Genomic DNA, 22,544 nt, shown 5'->3' on the forward strand with positions numbered 1-22,544 from the left:
AGACAACTCCACGCCTCTCGAGAAACATAGCATGGCATATAAAGCCAATAAATTCTAGCCCAAACGATGGAGAGTTGGATATCGTTGCGGTCGGTTCGATAGTCCGGTTAACCTGTAGGGGTGGTGCAAATAGTGTTGAAAATGCTTACTAGGCACCTACATAAGTGACAGAAAATGCGCTTAAAATTAATGAAAAGCGCAGAAAATTAACGGTGTCACTGGTTTATTTTATGACATATCGCCAATTCAATACTACAATACTAAAATTCCAGTATTTTTGGAACACATGGTATACACACAGTGAGTTAAATAACTAACCGTCGAAACCAGTTTTCAGGTGGTTTAATTTCGGACGGAACTTGCTCGAAGAATTTATTTTGAAAAGTACTACTTTTTGTTATGGTAAACGCGAATCATGCGTGTCCTACATTTCTGATGGCAAATGTGAGCACGTGTATCGAACACAAAAATTATTTGACCTCTACTGACACCATTGTTTGCTGAGTGATCATATTTACTCCCATATTGTTTGCACACCATCAACCGATCGAATGTTGGCAATAGGTTTTCCTAGCTAGATCATTAAGTTCAACTGCCTCCCATCGTAATTTTTATGGGACTTTTTATACTTTACTTTCGAAACTGCAAAATTTATAATTTAGCGCAGGAATTATCAAATTATCCTGTTTTTCATTGGCTACCGCACTTGGTGTATTTTTTACTGTCACATATGCGCACCATTCGCCATAACTGCGTGAACTATAAAAATGTATAAGTAAATATAACTCGCCTGATCTTCTTATCGTTGTTGTAAACTACTACAACGATAAATTAATTATCTATAAATGGGTCCTAATATCATTCCATAGTGTATCGACCACCGCTGAACTTTACTTTGCGCTGCAATGGCGGGCAAAACGAAGTAATTATTTTAAATTTTTGTTTGTGTGTCAATTGTGATAAACCATGTCAAAAGCGGCAACTTCGGGTATTTTATCTGCCGTGGTCGTAATCGCTTGGACCGGCGTTTATTTTTCGAAACATCAGTATCCAGCCACCACGCTAACGATCGTCGAAGAACTAAATGACGACTACAACGATTGGAATATTTCGCTTTATTCGGCGGAGGATGGAAACGATACAACCCTGGAACGAAGGGACAGAGTGCGAGAGGTATGCGGCCTTTTTTCTTATATATCCGCGGTAACGAAATCGAACTGGAAAGTATTGCAAAATGTAAATAATCTACGGCTAACGCAATTCGCGACATTGAATTTTGCTTTGTTGAAAACATCGATAAATTTAAACCAGAAATTGGAAATCAACAAAAGCAAAGAAGCAGATTTTTCTTTGCCTGAGGTCTTCCTTTTGAATAATACAGGTTTCTATTGCGAACTTAAGCTTTGTTCCCTAAAGTGACTTCGTCTTTTATCGACGAGTAAAAAAGTAAATCACAATTCGTTATGACATTATCGGAAAAGTACAAAGTAAATATTCCCTTGAAAACGTTTATTTAAGGGATTTGTTGTGTTGTGTAAACAAAAATCAAATTTTATTTCTCACAAACAGCGACAGTACCTACTAGAACATTAGGACAACGACAACTACGTATATCTCAAACGGAAAATAGATTTTCACTTCAGGTTACAGCCATTTTGTTCATGTCAACATTTCGCAATTTAAATATGATTCATCATTTTTATTGAAAAAACGTGCCATCTTTAGTCATACTTCAATAAACCTATACATTGCTAGCTACCAGCCAGCATTGGAGAAAGTTTAAGAAGAATTAGTATTAGTGTGTGTAATATAATGGCGTCGTTGTGGCACATTCTACCGGAAACGACTTATTCCAAAACATTGTTCGCCACGTAATAATTATATGAATCTGACCAACTGCTGAATGTTTTAGAGCAATACTGACCGCGGCCCATGCCAAGGTAGTTTTCAGTGAATAGTTTTAATTAAAAGTTAAAAGGTTTTCAACGGCGGTTTACTTGTGACGATGTTGTACCTAGAGACACACTGATTTTTTTAAAATTGAAGTTCGGGCTAAGCAGGTTTAGGTGGTGTTGATGTGTAACATTCACGGTAGGTGTCAACCTTTACAATTTCCATACAGAGCGCCCAATTGAGTATAAAAAGACATCTACCATTAATTCAGACAAAACAACTGGTAAAATGATAAATTGTACGTTTATGAAAAACATCAAAAGATACCATGTTCTACTCTAGCATTGGCTACATTAATTTAACACGAAAAAGTACATGTGAAGATGCCAGCAGTCGATTACTTATCAGTATCACAAACAGAACCACAGAAAATAAAACAGAAGTTCGTCCGGTAGCGGGCACGAGACGGAGAACATGTACATATACTTCCACATGAATGTATAAATAGCTACGTAATAAAACTATATGTAGGTATAACCACCTATACAGTATAATAAACAAACATGATGGAGTAACGGTACATATAAAATAAAGCTTAGGGCACTTCAAACATGCTCTAAGAACGAGAATGAATCAAATTTTTACTATCTGTAAGTACAAACAAACCAAATAAACATTGAAAAAAAGGGTACGCGTGCTGAAGCCATAGGAATCTAATAACCACGCCAACTATCTGGTATGCTTTGTCGTGAAAATCCGTGTCCTTTGGCATCTGCGCAGGCCGAAAAATATACCAAATTCATCACCTAACAAGTAACAACTCGTAAGTCAAACCTATTTTGTTTTTGAATTTAAAACCATGTTATAATAAAGATGTGACCGTAAATATATCGAATAGATATTTTGATTTGTAATTGCATCATTTCTGCTTAGCTAAGATTATCGGCGCATTACTTGCAATTGCAGGGGCGCCAGCAATTTCATCTCGACTAGCGCTAAGCGATGCAACTTATGATATATTACATGAAGGTTTTGACTGTCTATACCGGGCCTATACCTACTGTAATTTTAATTTCAAGATACCTGCCTACTCCTTGTCTGTGTGCGAATAATAGAAACTGTACAGAGAGGGACAGATTTTGTTGATAGAACCCGGAATTTCCTAATCAAATTCTGTCATTTTCGTTTTCAGGCTCCAAAACGAGTATATTGTCGATAACCCACGCGTAATTTAGGGTATGCTGCCAAAACTGTTCCACTTTTTAATCGCAGCATTGTTTGAAGTTTTGAATGAATGCACCAAAGGATAGAAGATTTAAATACCTTTCACATTTCCGTCATATATGTTAGCATTATCGATGCTGTTCGTAAGTAGCTTCCTATTCATCCACGAAAACAACTTTTCATATTCTTTATAAATTATAGTAGACTTTACTGGATTTGGATCTTACACCTACCAACTTTTCTTTAGATTTTACAACAAGCCATTTAATGGACGGTGTAATGTCTTTTACGTACGACTACTTGATAATGCGGTGATTACAGTCGCAATTAGTGGCCATAATTTGCAATATTATGGCCTAGTCCATAATGATAAAGTAAAACGGCCGCCTGTCAATGTGACAGTCGTACTTAGATGTCAATCCAAGGTAAATTCAAGTATTTTAGAAATACTTGACAAATGCTTGACATCTGTTGTCAATGATATATAAATTTTATGGTTAATTGAATTCCATGAAATTTTCATTTTTAAGGGTAGTTGCAGTCGTACATAAAGCTTTGTATATATCGCGTCCATAAATAGGCTTTAAGGGGACTCGCAAGCTCGCTCGGCTAAATAAACGGCTCGTCCATAAAGACCCAGTTTATGTATTTGCTATATAAATAGCTATTTCAACAGAAATCATTTTATTCACAAAAACTGTGATTTTTATAAGCAAAGGTCAAATGACATTGCTATGGCACAGCCACTTAATTAGACATATCTTCGAGTATAACGTCAGTATGATTTCATTGTATTTCCCTTATTTTTAAATTATATTGCAGGTATAATAAACAAGTTAAAAAGTAATCGTAAACGATTTACATAAAGCGCATTTCCACTTGCATTCATTTCCCATTTGTAAGATGCAACTTCTATAAGGATTTACGACCCTTATAGCAAAGAAGTAACAAAAAGGAAACAGCGGGTAAGAGATTCATATGGTTTTAGATAACGCACGTTCGTGCAAACGGAGAGAGAAGGGAAACAGCGCCATTAAGTGGAAACTGATTCCTGCCACGGAAAGGAGTAAACCGTACCACTTCCGTCCAGCTGTAAGGACCATGTTTAATCTCGGTATGAGATTAAGATAGTTTTGGGGTAGATTGTAAGGCGGCACCCGTCACTGTGTCAAATTGTAGACTTGGAACCTTACACCCCAAATGAGTAAGAACAGCCTAAGCTATAATACTGGTTTATTCATAATATTTACACGTTTATATACAAAATTGTTGTCCTAGTTCTACCATTTGTTTACCTAGCTCAGCGATACTATTATTCTATTATTTGCATTTTCATGCCTTACTCAATTGACCTGCTTTATCTATGCATAATAATGATGTCTTAATATCTACTTATTACATGAATTACTTAATATTGTTTAATTCTAGATTAATCCCAGATTAATCTGTGATTGAACTGTTTGAACTGATTAATCTGTGATGTTAAAATCGTAAAAATCCGGCCACAAATATAAAAGATAGCGTTGCACATGGGCAATCCATTGTTGACGTGCTACTTCAATTTCAGTTTATGAGAAGAATTTCATTTCAATGCTTTTCTAAATAAGAAAGTTGGAACTGCGCATGCGCAAACCTAAATTTTAAAACTAATGTTAGATTTTCCTTTGTTCCAAGCGCCTAAGTATCAAATTTCACTTAAATAGTTCCATAGATAAAAAAGTTGCACGGCGCATGCGCAAAATAAAATTTTGAAACTGGCGCTAGATTTTCCTTTATTCCAAGTGCCTATGTATCACATTTCATTTAAATTCTTCCATAAATAAAAAAGTTGGCACTGCGCATGCGCAAAACCAAATTTTGAAATTGGCGTTTGATTTTCCTTTATCCCAAGTGCCTATGTATCAAATTTCGTTTAAATTCTTCCATAAATAAAAAAGTTGGCACTGCGCATGCGCAAAACCAAATTTTGAAATTGGCGTTTGATTTTCCTTTATTCAAGTGCCTATGTATCAAATTTCGTTTAAATTCTTCCATAAATAAAAAAGTTGGCACTGCGCATGCGCAAAACCAAATTTTGAAATTGGCGTTTGATTATCCTTTATTCCAAGTGCCTATGTATCAAATTTCATTCAAATACTTTTATAAGTAAAAAAGTTGCAATTCGGTTTATAAATGGTCGAGATGCGAAAAGGGCACTGTGAATTTTGAATCGATTCGATTCAACTTTTGGCATTGCGTATTATATGGCTAAAGCTATGCCCATATTGAATTTCATGCAATTCAGTTCATAACTAACGGAGATGTAAAAGCGATCGAACATTTCTAAACAAAGTTATCGTTCACACGGACAGATAGATGGGACAGACAGACAAAGGAACAGACGGAGAGACCAACCGGCAGGCGACAGATAGCAATGCAAAATTATAAACGATCTCTAGGATCGTTAATAAACGGCAAAAGGGTAAAATTATGGAACATGTAAAAAACGGTTTTTTGTTTTTTTACAATAACTTTTTTTGTAAGCGGTACAGAAAAAATTCCTTCCTTGGTACAAGACTCGACACCATAACGAACCAAATAGCGAAAAAAAGTAGAACAATAGCTCTTAAGATAAAGAACTAGTAGCGTCGCAAAACGAGCGGACGGACGGACGGACGGACGGACGGACGGACAAAGTGGCCACAATAGCGCATTTTTTTTTATTTTTGTGGAAATGCGCTAAAAATACTATAAGAAACACGTGTATAACTGGTCTTTAAAGTACATGCAACGTTTAAACTCGTTGCGTGTGCTTTAAAGACTTGATTATACACTTATCTCCCAATATACTATTTGCAGTACATACTAGTTTTAATTATTAATAAATATGTACTTTTCTTTTTGTTGCTATATAAACATACAAATTTAGCAAATGGCAATATTGAGCATTTAATGTAGTAAAGGGTACCGTCGTGATTTCAGAGACGCAAAATCATTTACAAGTGGGCGGAGGTTAAGGTTTATAGTTTCTTCACGACGTTCCACAGTCACCATCAGGGAGGAAAGTCATTCATCAGCAGCCTTTGCTCTTAAGTAGTTCTTTACTCATTTCAAGTTGTAAATAGGTAGAAAAGGTAGAAAATATCTGAAGTAATTTGGTTACATAAATCATAATTTGATTACCTCTAAACATTGAGTAATTTAACCCTTCACTCAACGCTCTAAGTATGCTACTAGAATCTTCAGGACATTTAAAAATGCAAGTACATTGTCCTCTTCTGGGACAAAATGAAATGAGAACACAGGATTCTTACTAGTGTGTATATACTATCCTACTATGTACCTAGGTACATTTACATATGCATGTGTTATACTAAACAGATACGGTCCATGCGACATACCTACATTACATTTTTATTACGTACGACCCTCCCCTGCCGCCCTCAGATGGCGCCCCTGATTACTTGATAATGTGATTGTTTAAAACTTTTTTTCACTACTAGCGTCTGATGACATGATTATTAACCTTTTTTCCACTTGTAAAGTAGGCTTTCTCGGCGTTTGTTCAAAGTGGTTAATAATGTGGACATTATTAGCTAGTAGTTAGAATTGTCACGCTCACGCTGTCACTTTTAGAAAACACAACCCGAAATTTCGCTCAATAAACGTTTGGACAAGTTCTCTAAAATGAATAATTGCCACCATCCGCCATTTCCCGAGAAATTACATACCTAAAATTATCACATTTTGAAAAAATTCGAACGAAATTACTCTTTGAAAATATCTCAATGACAGAACAAAATACGGCCTGTTTGACTTGTACTTCCACGTACTTGATTGACATGTTAAATTAATAAACAAAAAATTCTGTCGAACCGTTCACTTTCTTATCAATATAATTGTGAATTTAGAGGACTTCAAGTGCTAGTAGTGAAAAAAATAGTATATATACCACGGTAGAGAAGTCTATTATTGCCTTAGCACCTTACATCCCTCGGCGCAAGCGTCTCGAGATGTAATCTTGGTGCTCAGGCAATAATACGGGTCCGTTAACTTGGCCCCCCCACTGAGAGATTTCATAGTCGTATTATTTTGAAATAAATGCGCTCGTTATGCGCTCATATGCGCCACCGATAATAACTCTTGCGCCATTATCGTTTTTTAGAAATCCGAAAAAACATCTGGGGGGGGGGCAAGTGAACGTAGCCCCCCCCCAGTACGTATTTTGTCCCTTGTAACTAGGTCACCTGATACATTTGGTTATGCGCTCAATTGCGCCACTTGAATTAAAGCTAGCGCCATTACGGTTAAGCCGTGACAAATTTTCAAAAAGTGGGGGGGGGCAACTTAACGTTTTTAAAAGTTACTTTTTTTTAACATCTTTTCATACGAAATTGTACTCTCAGGTATGCGCTGAAATGCGCCGTAAAAAGATATCTTTGCGCCATTATTGTTTTTTGGATATCCTTAAATATATTTGGGGGGGGGGCAAGTGAACGGAATCCCCCATAACGCATTTTGCTATCGGTATTTGTGCCACTTGATACATCTGGTTATGAGCTCAATTGCGCCACTTGAATTAAAGCTAGCGCCATTACGGTTAAGCCATAAAAAATTTGTAAAAAGTGGAGGGGCTAACTTAACGTTTTCAAAAGTGTGATCAAAACTCTCTAAACCTTCCCCATATAGTTTAGTTTAGAGAGTTTTGATCACACAATATATTTCAACCCCCATTTCGAGGAACGATGGATCCAACCCAAGATTAACATCCGTCCCTTCTATTTAAAACAAGTTCCCTCTCTTGTCAACTTCCGCTTCCACTTCCTTAAAAAATTAATGCGTCATTGAACGATAAACTGCACCTGTGTTTTCTTATCTTGAAACTAATTAGCTTACGCCGCGAACAAAACTTCTTATCTACGACCGGAGATAAACTGTTGCAAATCCTAAGCAATTTTTTCCAAATGTTTAAATCTAGTCTTAACACGTAATAAAATTGAACAAATAAATAAAAGAATTGTTTAAACAAAATTAACAACTATGGTACAAAACAAAATTGACCTCGCATTCAACTTATATGATCGAATCTTGTTCCCAATCTCAAAATACAACCAATTTTCAACGTTAAAAATAATTTAAATGCAGATACAGGGTGTTTTATCATTTAGTAGTAGTTTACACAACTTAGAAATTTATAAAAGAAAAATCGCGATTGATATTTCATATTTTTTTTATCAACGCGTCATAAAACCTGAAGTCCGTCCCGAGGTCCGTCGGGTCGTTCGCACTATAACTCAAAAACACTTAATATAAAACTTGAATTTGGTAGACAGCTGCTCGCTCTATTTTCTTATGATTTTGTCTAGGTTTATTGTTATCTATAGAGTAAATCTGAGAGTGAATCTTAACACTTAGTGTGTGAGGAAACGGATATCATTTTAAAATTCGCTCAGCAACGGAAAACCTACCTGTCATCCTTAACGAGCGACCTAGTTCGTGTATCATTTTAGGCTTTCTGTCCGTCCGTCCATCCGCCTGTGTATATAATAACTCGCGAACGGTTTCGAATTTTGCAATTCTGTTTTCAGTAATTATCAAGAGACTAATTGATTCAATTTTGAACTTTCTGTCCGCCCGTCTGTGTTTGTCGCTCGTCTACACGGTGTCCATTTTTCGAGTGCCACTATGGGGATCTCACTTATCTTAAGAGATAGAAAGTTGGTTAAATGGGGGCAAAGTTGCCAATTTTCGTGCTGAATAAGAATCTGAAAAGACGTTTCAAATATCTTCAATAGTTTTGAAGATATCTCAAAAAAACAAAAATTTCTGATTTTCGTTTGTATTTTTTTTATGATAAACTAATCGTAGTAGACATTTCTAATTAACACATTATTCGGACACTTTTTAACGGAGATTTCAAATATGGCATCCTGTTTTTAATAACTCTCCAGATGATGGAGAAACACGTGGCAACTTTAGTTTTTCTTATGGGCGCCATTTTGAATTTTCACATTTTGAGATTACGCCTTTTTTTCTCTTTACAACGATATATCACACATGGTGATTCAGTATCACATTTTTCCTAAAAATACAATTTTTAATTTTTTGAGAAGAGTGCTTTGGAAAAACAAAACGTTCTTTTATTGTGAACAAAAGGTTGACTTATTTCATGTAGTGTCATTTAGGTTTATGCTAGTTGTATTGCGAAAATGCCTTTTTCTAATACAGATCAAAGAGATATGATCCAAATTTACTACACTTCTCATCGAAATGCCCACATGACTGCTGCAACATACTTGCAGCGTTATCCAGAGGGGCAACAACCTAGTTTGAGGTATTTTTCTTTGCTGCATAAAAACTTGGGCGAATATGGTTCTTTTAAAAGATGTAGACAGCAATATGGTGATAGACCCAATGAATATGAGCAGGCAATTTTGCAAGCGGTTGAGATGAAAATCGAATTTCTACTTCGCTGACAACGCTGCAACCAGACAGATGGATCAAACTGTCAAACTTTTGTTGACAACAAAAGAACGTTTTGTTTTTCCAAAGCACTCTTTTCAAAAAATGAAAAATTGTATTTTAGGAAAAATGTGATACTGAACCAGTATGTGTGATATATCGTTGTAAAGAGAAAAAAAGACGTAATCCCAAAATGCAAAATTCAATATGGCGCCCATAAGAAGAACTAAAGTTGCCACGTGTTTCGCCGTCATCTTGAACGTAATTAAAAACAGGATGCCATATTTGAAATCTCCATTAAAAAGTGTCCGAATAATGTGCTAATTAGAAATGTCTACTACGACTAGTTTATCATAAAAAAATTAAAAACGAAAATCAGAAATTTTCGTTTTTTTGTCATATCTTCAAAAGTATTGAAGATATTTCAAATTTCTTTTCAGATTCTTATTCAGCACGGAAATTTGCAACTTTACCCCCTTTTAACGAACTTTCTATCTCTTAAGATAAGTGAGATCCCCATAGTGGCACTCGAAAAATGGACACCGTGTATATTGGTTTGAAATACTATTTATTTTATTCATTACCCACGATGTTCTAGCATTAATTGTTAGGTACTCAGTAGTGTGTATTTTATTCAGTTACCAGTAGAAAAATTCTAAATTTCGAAAAATTACCACAAAGTATCGAAAAGTACCAAAAAATAGCAAAAAGTGCAAAATTACGAAAGTATTTCTAAATTACCGTAGTTAGTATTTCAGACATCGGGGCGCCATCAAGTCGATAAAAGATCTTTTTTTAAACGACGATTTTGTTCTTCCTCAGATGAAAGTTAACGACGATTTTCTTCTTTTTCAGATGATGAAACACGCATGGGACAATTACGTCAAGTACGCATGGGGCAAGAATGAACTTCGACCAATTACAAAGCGCGCTCACAGTGCCAGCATTTTTGGTACCATGCCCGTTGGAGCAACGATTTTGGACGGTTTGGATACTTTGTATATAATGGGTCTACAGGATGAATTCAAAAAAGGAAGAGACTGGGTTGCTAACGAACTTAACATTGATAGTTTGGTGAGTATTTTTTCGAACACTACGTACTTTTCACATTCTGCACATTCGAACTGTTCTTGCGCGGGGTACAATCATTTTTTGTGGAATTAACTCAAATTCATTACGTATTTCCTAAAAAGGGCACATTTTTCGACATTACATTTTTTAAACGTGTTTTCAATTTTATTTGATTTATAATTTGCCCAATGAATGTTTTAGGCCTCAGATGTTTCCGTCTTCGAGGTCAATATTAGATTTGTTGGCGGATTACTCTCATGTTACGCGTTAACCGGCGACGTCTTATTCAGAGACAAAGCGCAAGAAATCGCCGATAAGCTGCTACCTGCATTCCAGACTCCTACGGGGATCCCTAACGCTCTAGTCAACTTTAGGACGGGAGTAGGTTCCCTCAAATTTCAACGACTCGCGTTATTTACCCCGATTAACCTTACAGAGTAGCAAAAATTATGGTTGGGCGAGTGGAGGGTCTAGTATTTTATCTGAATTCGGCACGCTTCATCTCGAATTCGCATACCTCAGTGACGTAACGGGAAATCCGATATATCGCAGCAAAGTTGATCACATCAGGCAGCACATCAGAAGCATGGAAAAACCGAAAGGCTTGTATCCGAATTATTTAAATCCGAAAACGGGAAAATGGGGACAACGTAAGTACTTTCCCGTGTAATACTGCTAGATACATACTCTCAACAGACCACATCTCAATGGGCGCTTTGGGCGATAGTTTCTACGAGTACCTCTTAAAGGCGTGGATGCAATCTAATAAGGAGGACAACGAAGCACGTCAAATGTTTGACGATGCCATGCAAGCTGTCATGCAACATATGCTCCATACCTCTTCAAGTGGGCTCACGTACTTCGCCGAACTTAAGTTCGACAGACCCGAGCACAAAATGGACCATCTTGGTTGTTTTTCTGGTACTAACTAATGATATCCGTTTGAATTCAGATTTTGACTCCGATTATTACAGGCGGCCTTTTAGCGCTAGCTTCCAAAAGTTTAAAGAACGAAATGTCAGATAAATACATGGATATTGCCGATAAAATTACAAACACGTGCCATGAATCTTACGCGAGATCTCAGACGAAATTAGGACCCGAGTCTTTTAGGTTCACTGGAGGAGTGGAAGCTCGAGCGCTAAAAAGTTCAGAAAAATATTATATTTTAAGGCCGGAAGTTATAGAATCTTATTTTTACATGTATAGGTTAACCAAGGATCAAAAGTATCGGGATTGGGGTTGGCAAGCAGTAGAGGTGGAGTATAATCAGCGTTTAGTATTTAATTTAATTGCGTGCATATTGACAGGCTTTAGAAAAACATTGCAGAGTACCGGGTGGATACACGGGCTTGAAAAACGTTGACACGGATGAACCTTTACAAGATGATGTTCAGCAAAGTTTCTTTTTAGCAGAAACGTTGAAGGTTTGTTACTGTTTTAATTTATACATTTTCTTCTTTCTGGTATAGGACGAAATGACTTTAGTCCCTTCTTTTTACCTTTCCATCATTGAATTGAGCTAAGTTAACACAATGAGTCTTTTATTTTAGTATCTGTACTTATTATACTCTGATGATACGCTAATTTCACTGGATCAATGGGTATTCAACACCGAAGCACATCCGCTCCCGATCAAAGGTGTGAATCCGTACTACAGAGAGGCATCAGTGTAGAATTGATAAAATAGTACACTTAGTGTTTACCCAGACTGATAGCAGATACTTCCATTAGAAAATTATTTATTAATATATTAATATATTAAATGAGAGACCAAGATAATATTACAGTGTACGTTAATTTTGTGTTAAATAAAAGTGTGCTGTGATTTGTGACATCAGTACATAGGTTTGTACATAATTAGGTAGATATTATAATTCATATTGAGTCAATTTAACAATCGTCGCTGCTGGAACCTTTAATTCGTACTTCGTACACGCCGAGTGATAGTGAGATATATACTACAATCTGTTATATTAACTGTTGCCAAATCAAAAGTCTCTTCTAACAAGCAGTGACAAGAATGCTGTATAAATATTTGTACATTTTATAAATAGTTTTAATTAGAAGTGTATCGTAGCAGTTCCTAGACGAGGAAACAACTTTCTTAAATACTCGACTTAATTCTTTTGTAATTATTTTGTTACATTCGTCATTGTTACTGTGTGTATTGTTAATACAAAACTAATTTCATCTAATGGTAAATTATAAGCGAAAAAGACTGTAACTTTTTGAATTGATCTGATAAAGATCAACATGTAAATAGAAAGAGTTAATAGAGAATGTAATTTTTATGTTATTTTAATATATTCAATGTTAGCATCTACTGTCTTCTTCTGTATCGATCGATCTGCATTAAACACTACTGTATTGTGTTCCACCCGTAGGATTGTATCATTTGCAACTTTTTACGTGTACCTGCTAAACCTTAACAAATAAATTAATATTTCTTACCTTGTCCTTTTTTAGGTGTATTCTTCAATGGGGTCGCTTTTCACATTCTAATATAATTTACAGCGCAGATGGAGGGTTGCACGAGTATCAAAATGGACTCTCCTACCTCAATTATGCGTCTTTTACCACTCTAATATAACGTAATCATTTTGGACATGGACACCACTGTCGCCGTATAGAACTACTTTTTAACATGTCTGTCATAGTATCCACTTTTTCATCTGTCTACAGTTTCTAGTATTCTTCCAGATTACGTTTTATAACGCCTACCACACTTATTTGTTTTACAATCCCTTTTTCTTTAGCAGGGTTAGCTACTGGTACAGCTACAATTTGATTGTCATATTCCACTTTTACATCATTTTCACACGATTTGATGTTTCGTCTATTTTAAAGATTCTGCCGATTCACTGCTGAAACCATATAACACTTGACGTCCTCGCAGTTAACATTTTCTTTGTCTTGCTCACTGCTTCCTTTAATTGTACACACTGCATCGATGAGGACGTTGAAATTTCCAACATTTACTTTTATTTGTCTTCAAAATGTTGACTTGAAACAAAGTTTAACACCTTGGGCAGTTCGAAGTGCAGTGACCCGTTGAGGTGCAATTAAAACATTTTATTGTCTGTTTGGTCCTACTAGTGAAATACTCCGTAGGTTTGGTCTTACTCATTTGTGCAGTATTATCACGTTTTTGGAAAATTCGCTGTTTTCCCCGAATCGGCGCTCTTCATCGCGTATTTCGGGGGTTCTTGAAGTTATTCCGCGCCGAATCCCTAACCTGATACAGGATAAAGTGGGAGAACAATTTGTGTTTTCCTTTGTTGTACTCCACTTGTCATTGGGGTACAAAATAACCCCCCCCCCCTGGCGTTCTCAACTTAGAAGCACTTCCCATAATGTTCGTGCCAAGATGATCAAAATGACTCAATTTTCAAAGACAACATGAGGAGCCGATTCTTTATTATTTGCTAGCTTGTGGTGAACACTCTTGAGGTGTAAAAGTATTACGATTTCCAGCCTCTTGTGCTTCCCTACGGCCTCCACCTTGGATATCCGCTAATTTAGCGCCGTGATGGTGGACCTCCCCTTTCTTATGTGGTCTTCCTTTTCTTCCAGACAAATTGGTGTATATATTTTGGATTTTCAACCTTCACGGGCTGAGGCAATATCTAGCTGAAAATTCTTTGAATATATTCTACCTACTTACTTCTGTCTGATGATGTTGGAAGTCGTTCTGGCTAAATATTATACGCTTGTTCAGATGGTTTGTGAAAGCCTGTTGCAAGGTACTTCTTGTGGTGGGAGTTGGGGATAACGTCCTTTTTTATCGCCGCTTTGACTGCTGAGTCGTCCCAATTGCACCACGCATGCTGTCGTAGGGTCTTTTCCGTTTGGTCACTTTCCAGATATTTTCTGCTATTCCTGCCTTCTTGAAAAGGCACCATATCTCCCCAACTCTTATATTATACTCTGCGACATCTGGAGCTAGTGCAGCTCAGTTCTAGATTTGCTTAGTCGTAACTCGTATTGTGTCTGAACTCTATATCAAATGTAAATCTTTTCCGCATCTGACTGAGAGACAACGCTTTTCAGCTCTTTGATGCATTTTGTCGTTGTTTAGCGATTTTTTGCAAATTTATTTGTAAAAAGTAGCGTTTAATCTCATTTTGGCTGACTGGCAGCAAATGTGGGCGCGTAGAAGAACTCTTGTAGAAAGGCAACGGGTGTACGTGTATCTACAAGGTCGTGTAATTTATCAATCTTAGGGACAGGGCTACATGATGTGGAGTTGGCAACATCCGGCGTCATCCTCGAACGTGAAGGTTTTTCAGTTTTTTCCTATCTTCTTCTACAGTTTTGGTCCGATTATTTTCAAATTGGTGTCGTCGGAAAGATGTTGTAAACGCGCATAAATCCTGCGCGGCGGAATTTTGTTTTTTGTCCTAGGGGCGAAATTAACGACCTTTTTCAAGGTGGGCGCGCGCGTCTTCGAGAGGTAGTCAACTTCTGGCACCTTTTACCTTCCGTTACGAATGTTGTCACGCGGTTTAACAATCGTTGTCTCTCTTTCTCGTGTCTCCAATAGAAGCTTGAGTAATGAGAAGTGCCCCAAAAATTAAGTACTATCTTGTGGAAGGTTTTTAGCGAAATCCACCAAAATGTGCAAGTATGCACCGAAAAAGGAAATGTGGTAGCCTTCGACAAGATCTTCAACCGCGCATTGGAAGGGAACGGGACATCGGAAGTGGATATCAACAAAGGGAATATGGTAGCCCCCGACAAGATTTTACCGAGGGTGGAGTCAAAACTTTAAACGTGAATTGCGGGTGCACGCGGAAAGTTGGAAGCGGCGACAAAGCGAATGTGGTAGCTTGCGACAAGATCTTTTATTGATGGTTGAGTCAAAAGTGGCTAATAGAATACTGATCTTCCACACAAAAATGCGCTGAAGTCCCTTCGATCTCACACGAGAACTTTGATAATTTTCTGTGTTTTAGTATGATTGTTTATTTCAAAATTTTACTCGTGGAGGTACGGAACAGAAAAACCTTACCACAAGATCACTGCGTACGTGTCGTAAAAAGCGACTAAACAAGGAAGGGTCTGTCGTCGCACTAGGCGACTACTTTTCGGGTTTTGCTTGAAGCGCATTTTCGAGTGCAATATACCTACTTATGTCAGAAGCACTTTCCAGGTATGGTAACCGAGGGGGGGGGGATTAGATAACCGAAATAAGAAATCATTTTAACATGCTGGAATGCCGTTTTCCCCACATTGCACAATTGAGGACAATCTTTACATCTTACCTTTGTGGCGGGAAAAACGATATGTGGCGCAAACGAGGCGTGGTTTCTCGAGGCTTGACAATCTGTGTAATATTGTGGGGATTGCTGTCGGCAAAGTTAGGTTTGGTATCTTAACTTTTTTAAGAGTGTTCCGGTTCGGATCGTGGATGGCATTCTTCGAAATAGCGGGAGTTATTGTGGACTTCGTCGTATGTAAAAGTTATGCACGTTTTACTTTCAAAAACAGCATCTCAGGAAATAAATTCGGGGGGGGGGGGCTACCGCGAAATTTGATGGCCGTCTGGCATACCTTCAAGGTATAAGCTACCTAGTGCAAAAAATTCCAGGACTCTAGGACCATTCCTCTAGAAGTAGTTCGAAACGGCAGAAGTGGGTCCGGACGGACGGACAGACAAAACACAAACAATAGCTCATTTTTTTAATTCTTAAAAAATGCGCTAAACAGCAGTTTGCCGGTATGGGAAAGCTTAATCATACATAAATTCGACGTAGATGTCCTCCAAACAAACAAATATACGTGAGAGCCTTATTTCATCTGATAAAGACCGTTTTAAGATAACTAGAACTTGTAGTCACTTTTGGGCAAGTTCCCGTACTTTACAGGTTACAGTTCAATGGCGCAATCAGAAATTTGCTTTGGGAGGTGCTAGAATTAAGGGTTGTCTTTCTTTTTTCGAGGGGAGTGAGGGGGGTTGTTGAAAGAAGTAGTACAAAACTCAACCTTTTATTTTGGCTTAATACAATGCATTAATAACAATCGTATTTTGCGATTTTGGGCGATTTCCAGGGGATATTTAAGCGATACGTATGAAGTAAACGTTGGTAACCCTGACGCTAAGACAACCGGAACATCGAATTCATTTCATTTGTCCACTTCTTGTCTATGTGTAAGCACTTATTCTCTTGGGCTACTGGATCAAAAGTTACAGGCCTTTGAATTTTCTTTCGAAATTGGTTTCTAGTCTATAACTTTTGATTGAGAAGTCTGATCGAAAAAGTACGAATTGTTTTGGATTCTACGCGCCAAAATTAATAAGAAAAAGTGTTTTCCCGAGAAATTTTGGTGTAGTCGATTTTTGGTAAAAAAGGAAGGTTATACACTGCCTTTTTTTGACCCCGAAAAAAAAATTGTCTCAGATCGACCCGGAAAAAAATTTTCTTATAGAATGTGGCCTGTAGAATCCATAATTTCAAACAGTTCCAAGATTGGGCTACTAGTTCAAAAGTTACAGCCCTTTGAATTTTCTTTCGCAATTGGTTTCTAGTCCATAACTTTTGATTGAGAAGTCTAATCGAAAAAGTACGAATTGTTTTGGATTCTACGCACCAAAATTAATAAGAAAAAGTGTTTTCCCGAGAAATTTTGGTGTAGTCAATTTTTGGTAAAAAAGGAAGGTTATACACTGCCTTTTTTTGAGGCCCGCAAAAAAAATTGTCTCAGATCGACCCGGAAAAAAAATTTCTTATAGAATGTGACCTGTAGAATCCATAATTTCAAACAGTTCCAAGATTGGGCTACTAGATCAAAAGTTACAGCCCTTTCCGTTACATTGACCATCTTGTATGTACTCAACGAGTTTTCTGTCATGAATGATGAAATCCCTCACCTCAGCGATCTACTGTCAGCATATGTTCCCAAGCTGTAGTTTGCTTTCGCACGATAGGCAAAGGAATAATAGTGGAACCATTGAATAACGAAGTCAGAATTCCTTAATTTTTCACTCAACGGTGGAACTAAGAAAATTCGAACAACCCTGATGGCAAGTGGAATTTCGACGACCCACACTAATCAAACTCTACGTGAACCCTACCTATATTGCTCACCAATGTGATCGACTGGACGACATTGTCAGAATTAAAGGAAATGGACATTTGCCTTTTCTTTTATTGGCAAATGATTAGGTAGGTACCACCATTGAATAAATTAATTTTTTATTCAATGGTACCACTTTGTATAGGAGAATAAGTCCAGTATATGTTACAAAGAAGAGGGTTGGGCGATTATTCCAGCCATGTGGCAGAACTTGCCTGCTGTCGAGTGATCGAGTCACCTTTGGAGTTTTTGTTTACATGGGAAATCTTAACTTGAACTTCCAAAGGCGACTCGACAGCAACTCATTTTTGATCGCCCGTTATAAGGGCATCTTATATATCTGGTCAAGGATGCTTTATAAGTATAGGATTGCCTGGACCACTCCATTCCGCGGTCGAACGAACCAGAAGCTCCAACGAACGCATCACCAACAATTTATTGTAGATTTTATGGTAACCAGATCCCGTACTAAATCTGAAAGGTTTCCTGTAAACTTTCTTGGACAATTTTTGGCAAAATGGTCAACCTTATTGCACTTGAAACACAGTTCTCTGTTGCCACTTTTCATTTCTACCACGATTTCCACTATGTTTGTTAATTCGGGATCTAAAAACTAATGCCGTAGACTCGTTTTTCTTTTCGGGTAACCTCATTTCGATAAGTCGAAGCCTTTCTGAAAGTTCATTTAACGTATACAAATACAATCATTGAATAAAGATTCTGATTTATTATTATTCAATGGTACAATCCACTAGAGGAACCGACTCCCACACGCACTTAATCTCGACGTAGTCAGGGGGCAACGTAGACATTACACGACTCATTAAGAGCAAATCAGGTAATCCAATTTTCACTAATTTCCTAAGTGCATCATTTAATTCACTGAAATTACTCTGCAATTGAGGTATGTGGGCTGTGATGTTTTCCGAAGGATCCTTTTCAGATGTAAAAAATTTTTCCATCAACCTGTGGCCACTCGTTACCTGAACTCAGTTAGTTTTTCTCACGATAATCTAGCAGTATTTGTCCCGTAAATCGATTATGGTTCTGTAACAATTAATTTTACTTTAGAGTTTATGTTTGTTGCTTCTAATTTTCCTACCTTCTATACCGGGTGAATATTTTAAAACCGAACATAGGCAATTAACATGGGAAAAACGTTTTTTCTGCAGATCGTTGCTCCCCGCCATGTTAACTTAGAGAGTTTTTAATGACACCAATCAAAAGAAGATTTTTTTTCTCATCTAATGATATACGAATTAGTTTATTTTTTACATAGTGATGAAATTATCGGACATTTTTTAACGAAAAATCGTATGGAAAGTGGTACTTTTTTCACGATTTTTACTAGGCGTTTCCATGGAGTTTAGTCCTGTCTATGAACAATAGCATCCATTTTTGAGCGACAGTAAATCGCGAATGTCAATGTGGGTTATTATGGATCACTATGGAAAAATTTGCTTGATTAACTCGGGCTTCGCTCTCATTAATCAAACTGCAAATTCATGAAAAAAAGTACCTATCACTTTCAAAACTAGTTGTACAAATAACTATTTCCTCAGTGAACCGCATTTTCCAAAAAAATTAATGCCAATTGTCATAAACTGATACTGATTTCGACGTTTGAATCTGCTTTTTGTCTTGCTTGTCATGGCTTAACATGATTTTGGTAAGTGGATTTATTGCTGATTTTTGATAAAATAGTGAGAAATACACCTGAAAATGAACTAATTCGTATATCATGAGACGATTATTATTGTAAATTGTTATATTAGGAAAGCGTTTTTAGTAATTTGGTCTTTCTTTATGTTGAATTCGCTGTTCTAAATATCGGGCGATCAAAAATGAGTGACTGTCGAGTCGCCTTTGAAAGTTGAAGTTAAGTACGATTTCCCATGTAAACAAAAATTCCAAAGGTGACTCGACGGTCACTCATTTTTGATCGCAATGTATAATACTTTATGATAGAATTTGATTTGTTTTATAGCAGACATTCCATGGCATGACGGATATTGGCGTAGTTTTTGTATTATAAAGTTCCATGGCATCACAGATTATTGCAAAAGATGGCGGTTTTATTATTCCAATTTTCCGTCTTTATTATGCAAAAAATTGAAAACTAATACGTTTGATTGACGTAAAAAATTTTTTTCTACAAAAAACCTTAATACATTTTTGCTCTAAAATAATTTGGGGAGCCAATAATAATCGCATGTTATGACCTTTACATTGAAATCCCTATGATGGGTTAGGCAAGGCACCACCCTCTATATGAATATATTATACTCTGAGCTAAAGCTCCTGCTTCTGGTGCAACGGGCTCAGTAAAAGTACCATCTGCCACACCAAGCACCTCATGATGAACAATTCAATCTGTCGCCTCCATTGTGACCAATTAACATGTGTTTTGAAATCCATTTCCCGTCCTCTTTCCTTTTATGACAAGCGATGCAAATAAATTTCCACGCTTTCGCGCTCACACGACACGACAGATTACACGTGTGCAGTTAAAAACGGCCTGGGCCCTTAACCTGTTACAATACTCATGCAGAGTTAGTAAAATGTAATTGGTATGAAGTTTCTTACAGAAAGCATTCATAGTTATTTACCTAAAAGTCAGGAAAATGATACATTACTGGCGAGGAGATCAGGTAATGACATTTTACTGATGAGTTTTGTATTAAATTTTACCCGAAATCGTCTTGTAAGATGTAATACAAAATTTCAACTTTTATATGGAACTTTTGGTTAATGTCAATCTGTCAGTGATGACAGGAGTCATTATATACATTTGGAAATGTCGAAAATGCGGCCGGTAAAGTGACGGTGCGACCGGTAAAGTGACAGGTGCGGCCAGTAAAGTGACAGGTGCGGCCAGTAAAGTGACAAGCGGCAGAAAACGTAGTCTGCTCTGCCTCTGTCATGGAGACTAAAATTTCCTGACAGAAAGTAGGCATGAAAATGAAGGTTTCAGGACGATTTTGGGTAATAGTACATTATATATCAAGGTAGAGAAGTCCAGTATTATTACCTGAGCACCAAGATTACATCTCGAGGCGCTTGCGCCGAGGGGTGTAAGGTGCGAAGGCAATAATAGACTTCTCTACCGTGGTATATATACTATTTTTTTCACTACTAGCACTTGAAATCCTCTAAATTAACATATTATATTGATAAGAAAGTGAACGGTTGGACAGAATTGTTTGTTTCTTAATTTAACATGTCAATCAAGTACGTAGAAGTACAAGTCAAACAGGCCGTATTTTGTTCTGTCATTGAGATATTTTCAAAGAGTAATTTCGTTCGAATTTTTTCAAAATGTGATAATTTTAAGCTCGATTTTAAGTATGTAATTTCTGTGGAAATGACGAATGGTGGCAATTATTCATTTTAAAGAACTTGTCTAAACGTTTATTGAGCGAAATTTCGGGTTGTGTTTTCTAAAAGTGACAGCGTGACAGTTATCATTATTGACTACCTACTAGTTAATAATGTCCACATTATTAACCACTTTGAACAAATGCCGAGAAAGCCTACTTTACAAGTGGAAAAAAGGTTAATAACCATGTCATCAGACGCTAGTAGTGAAAAAAAATTATTATTTGACTAGACAAGATTCACCATATTCTATTGTTTTTTTAATCAACGTCGTTATTAGTAGGTTTGCATGGTGGGGCAGACTCTATGGAAGGGCAGACAACGGGTTTATTCGAGCGCGCCATTTCAGTGAATTTTATTGACGATTTCTTCCACTTTGGCGTGTGGAAGTCGGCAGATTATCTACCTTCGAAATAAAAAAATCCAACGCGCTCGAGAATGTCCAGGTATCGTTTCTTTGCAAGTTTGCCACCTCCCACTTCCTCACGTCACGCTCAAATCGTCAGATTATTAAAATACACACTTTTCAACACCTAGTCAACCCACCTTACTTTATTACGGGATCGAGTAAATCACAAAATCCTCTACTATATGATATTGTATTCTAACAATAATATTCGCCAGTTTTGGTACTCACAAAAAGAATATAAAAGTTTTCATCAACGTTTTAAATTACCTACCAATTAATTTGGTCTGATTGGAAGTTTGTCTCTTTATGGCATTTTGGGTTACTATCATTACTTTTTTTTAATGTACAGGTTGCAGATCTAGAAGAAGATGGTACTTTGCGAGATATTCGTGTTTGTACCGAACGGCGACCAAAACCCAGTTTTTCGTTTCTGCACTTGCGGGTCGGAAACAGCACGCTAGGGCGTGGTGCGAGTTTCTTCCGATGGGGATCTCCGAAACTAGCGGGGTGAGTATGCATACCTTTAAAAGACGAATTTAATATGCTCATTGATTTTTGAGATATCTCGTGAAACTATTTTCATTGGAAGCTTCTGTCTACGTGTAGTTTATTATTATGAACATTTTGGTAGAGAAACAATGACATGACGGATGAGTTTGTTATTTTTCTAAATGAAACTATATTTGTGTTAGCAAAGTGTCGTAATTATTATCGAAAATAAAAGTGTACTAATCCCTTAATCAGACTGTAATTAAGCTTGACACGTTTTCAATTTGCTGCGGCTGTCTCTAACAAAAATGAAATTCCGCTAATTTATCTTAATTTAAAGCGAAAATCTTCGTCGAATAACGTGTCTGTGATAGGTGAAAAGCGTCCGAGGGGCAACAAAATGTAATCTAAAGTTTATCTTTATCTCCCTTATCCTGTAAAGCTTTACGATAAAATGGGTTGTTTTTCTGCGTATGAATTGGAGGGGGATTCCAATTAATAGCACATTCTCTCAATAGTTAGATTTATTGTTATTTTAACACTCGAAGTGCAGTTAGTA

General features: G+C 36.9%; 1 protein-coding gene across 1 annotated transcript; it reads left to right on the forward strand.

The window, feature by feature from the left end:
• The first annotated feature begins 824 nt into the window (after positions 1 to 824).
• LOC116163584 (mannosyl-oligosaccharide alpha-1,2-mannosidase IA-like) lies at positions 825 to 13,004 on the forward strand. The gene is made up of 8 exons (XM_031477594.1): positions 825 to 1,173; positions 10,414 to 10,632; positions 10,831 to 11,010; positions 11,066 to 11,279; positions 11,326 to 11,550; positions 11,604 to 11,887; positions 11,940 to 12,056; positions 12,183 to 13,004. Exons 1-8 carry the CDS (start codon positions 967 to 969, stop codon positions 12,303 to 12,305), a joined length of 1,569 nt encoding a protein of 522 aa, XP_031333454.1. The 5' UTR covers positions 825 to 966; the 3' UTR covers positions 12,306 to 13,004.
• Positions 13,005 to 22,544: the final 9,540 nt, after the last annotated feature.

The sequence above is a fragment of the Photinus pyralis genome, unplaced genomic scaffold, assembly GCF_008802855.1.
Source record: "Photinus pyralis isolate 1611_PpyrPB1 unplaced genomic scaffold, Ppyr1.3 Ppyr1.4_LG2, whole genome shotgun sequence".
In the NCBI taxonomy this organism is placed as follows: Eukaryota; Metazoa; Arthropoda; class Insecta; order Coleoptera; family Lampyridae; genus Photinus; species Photinus pyralis.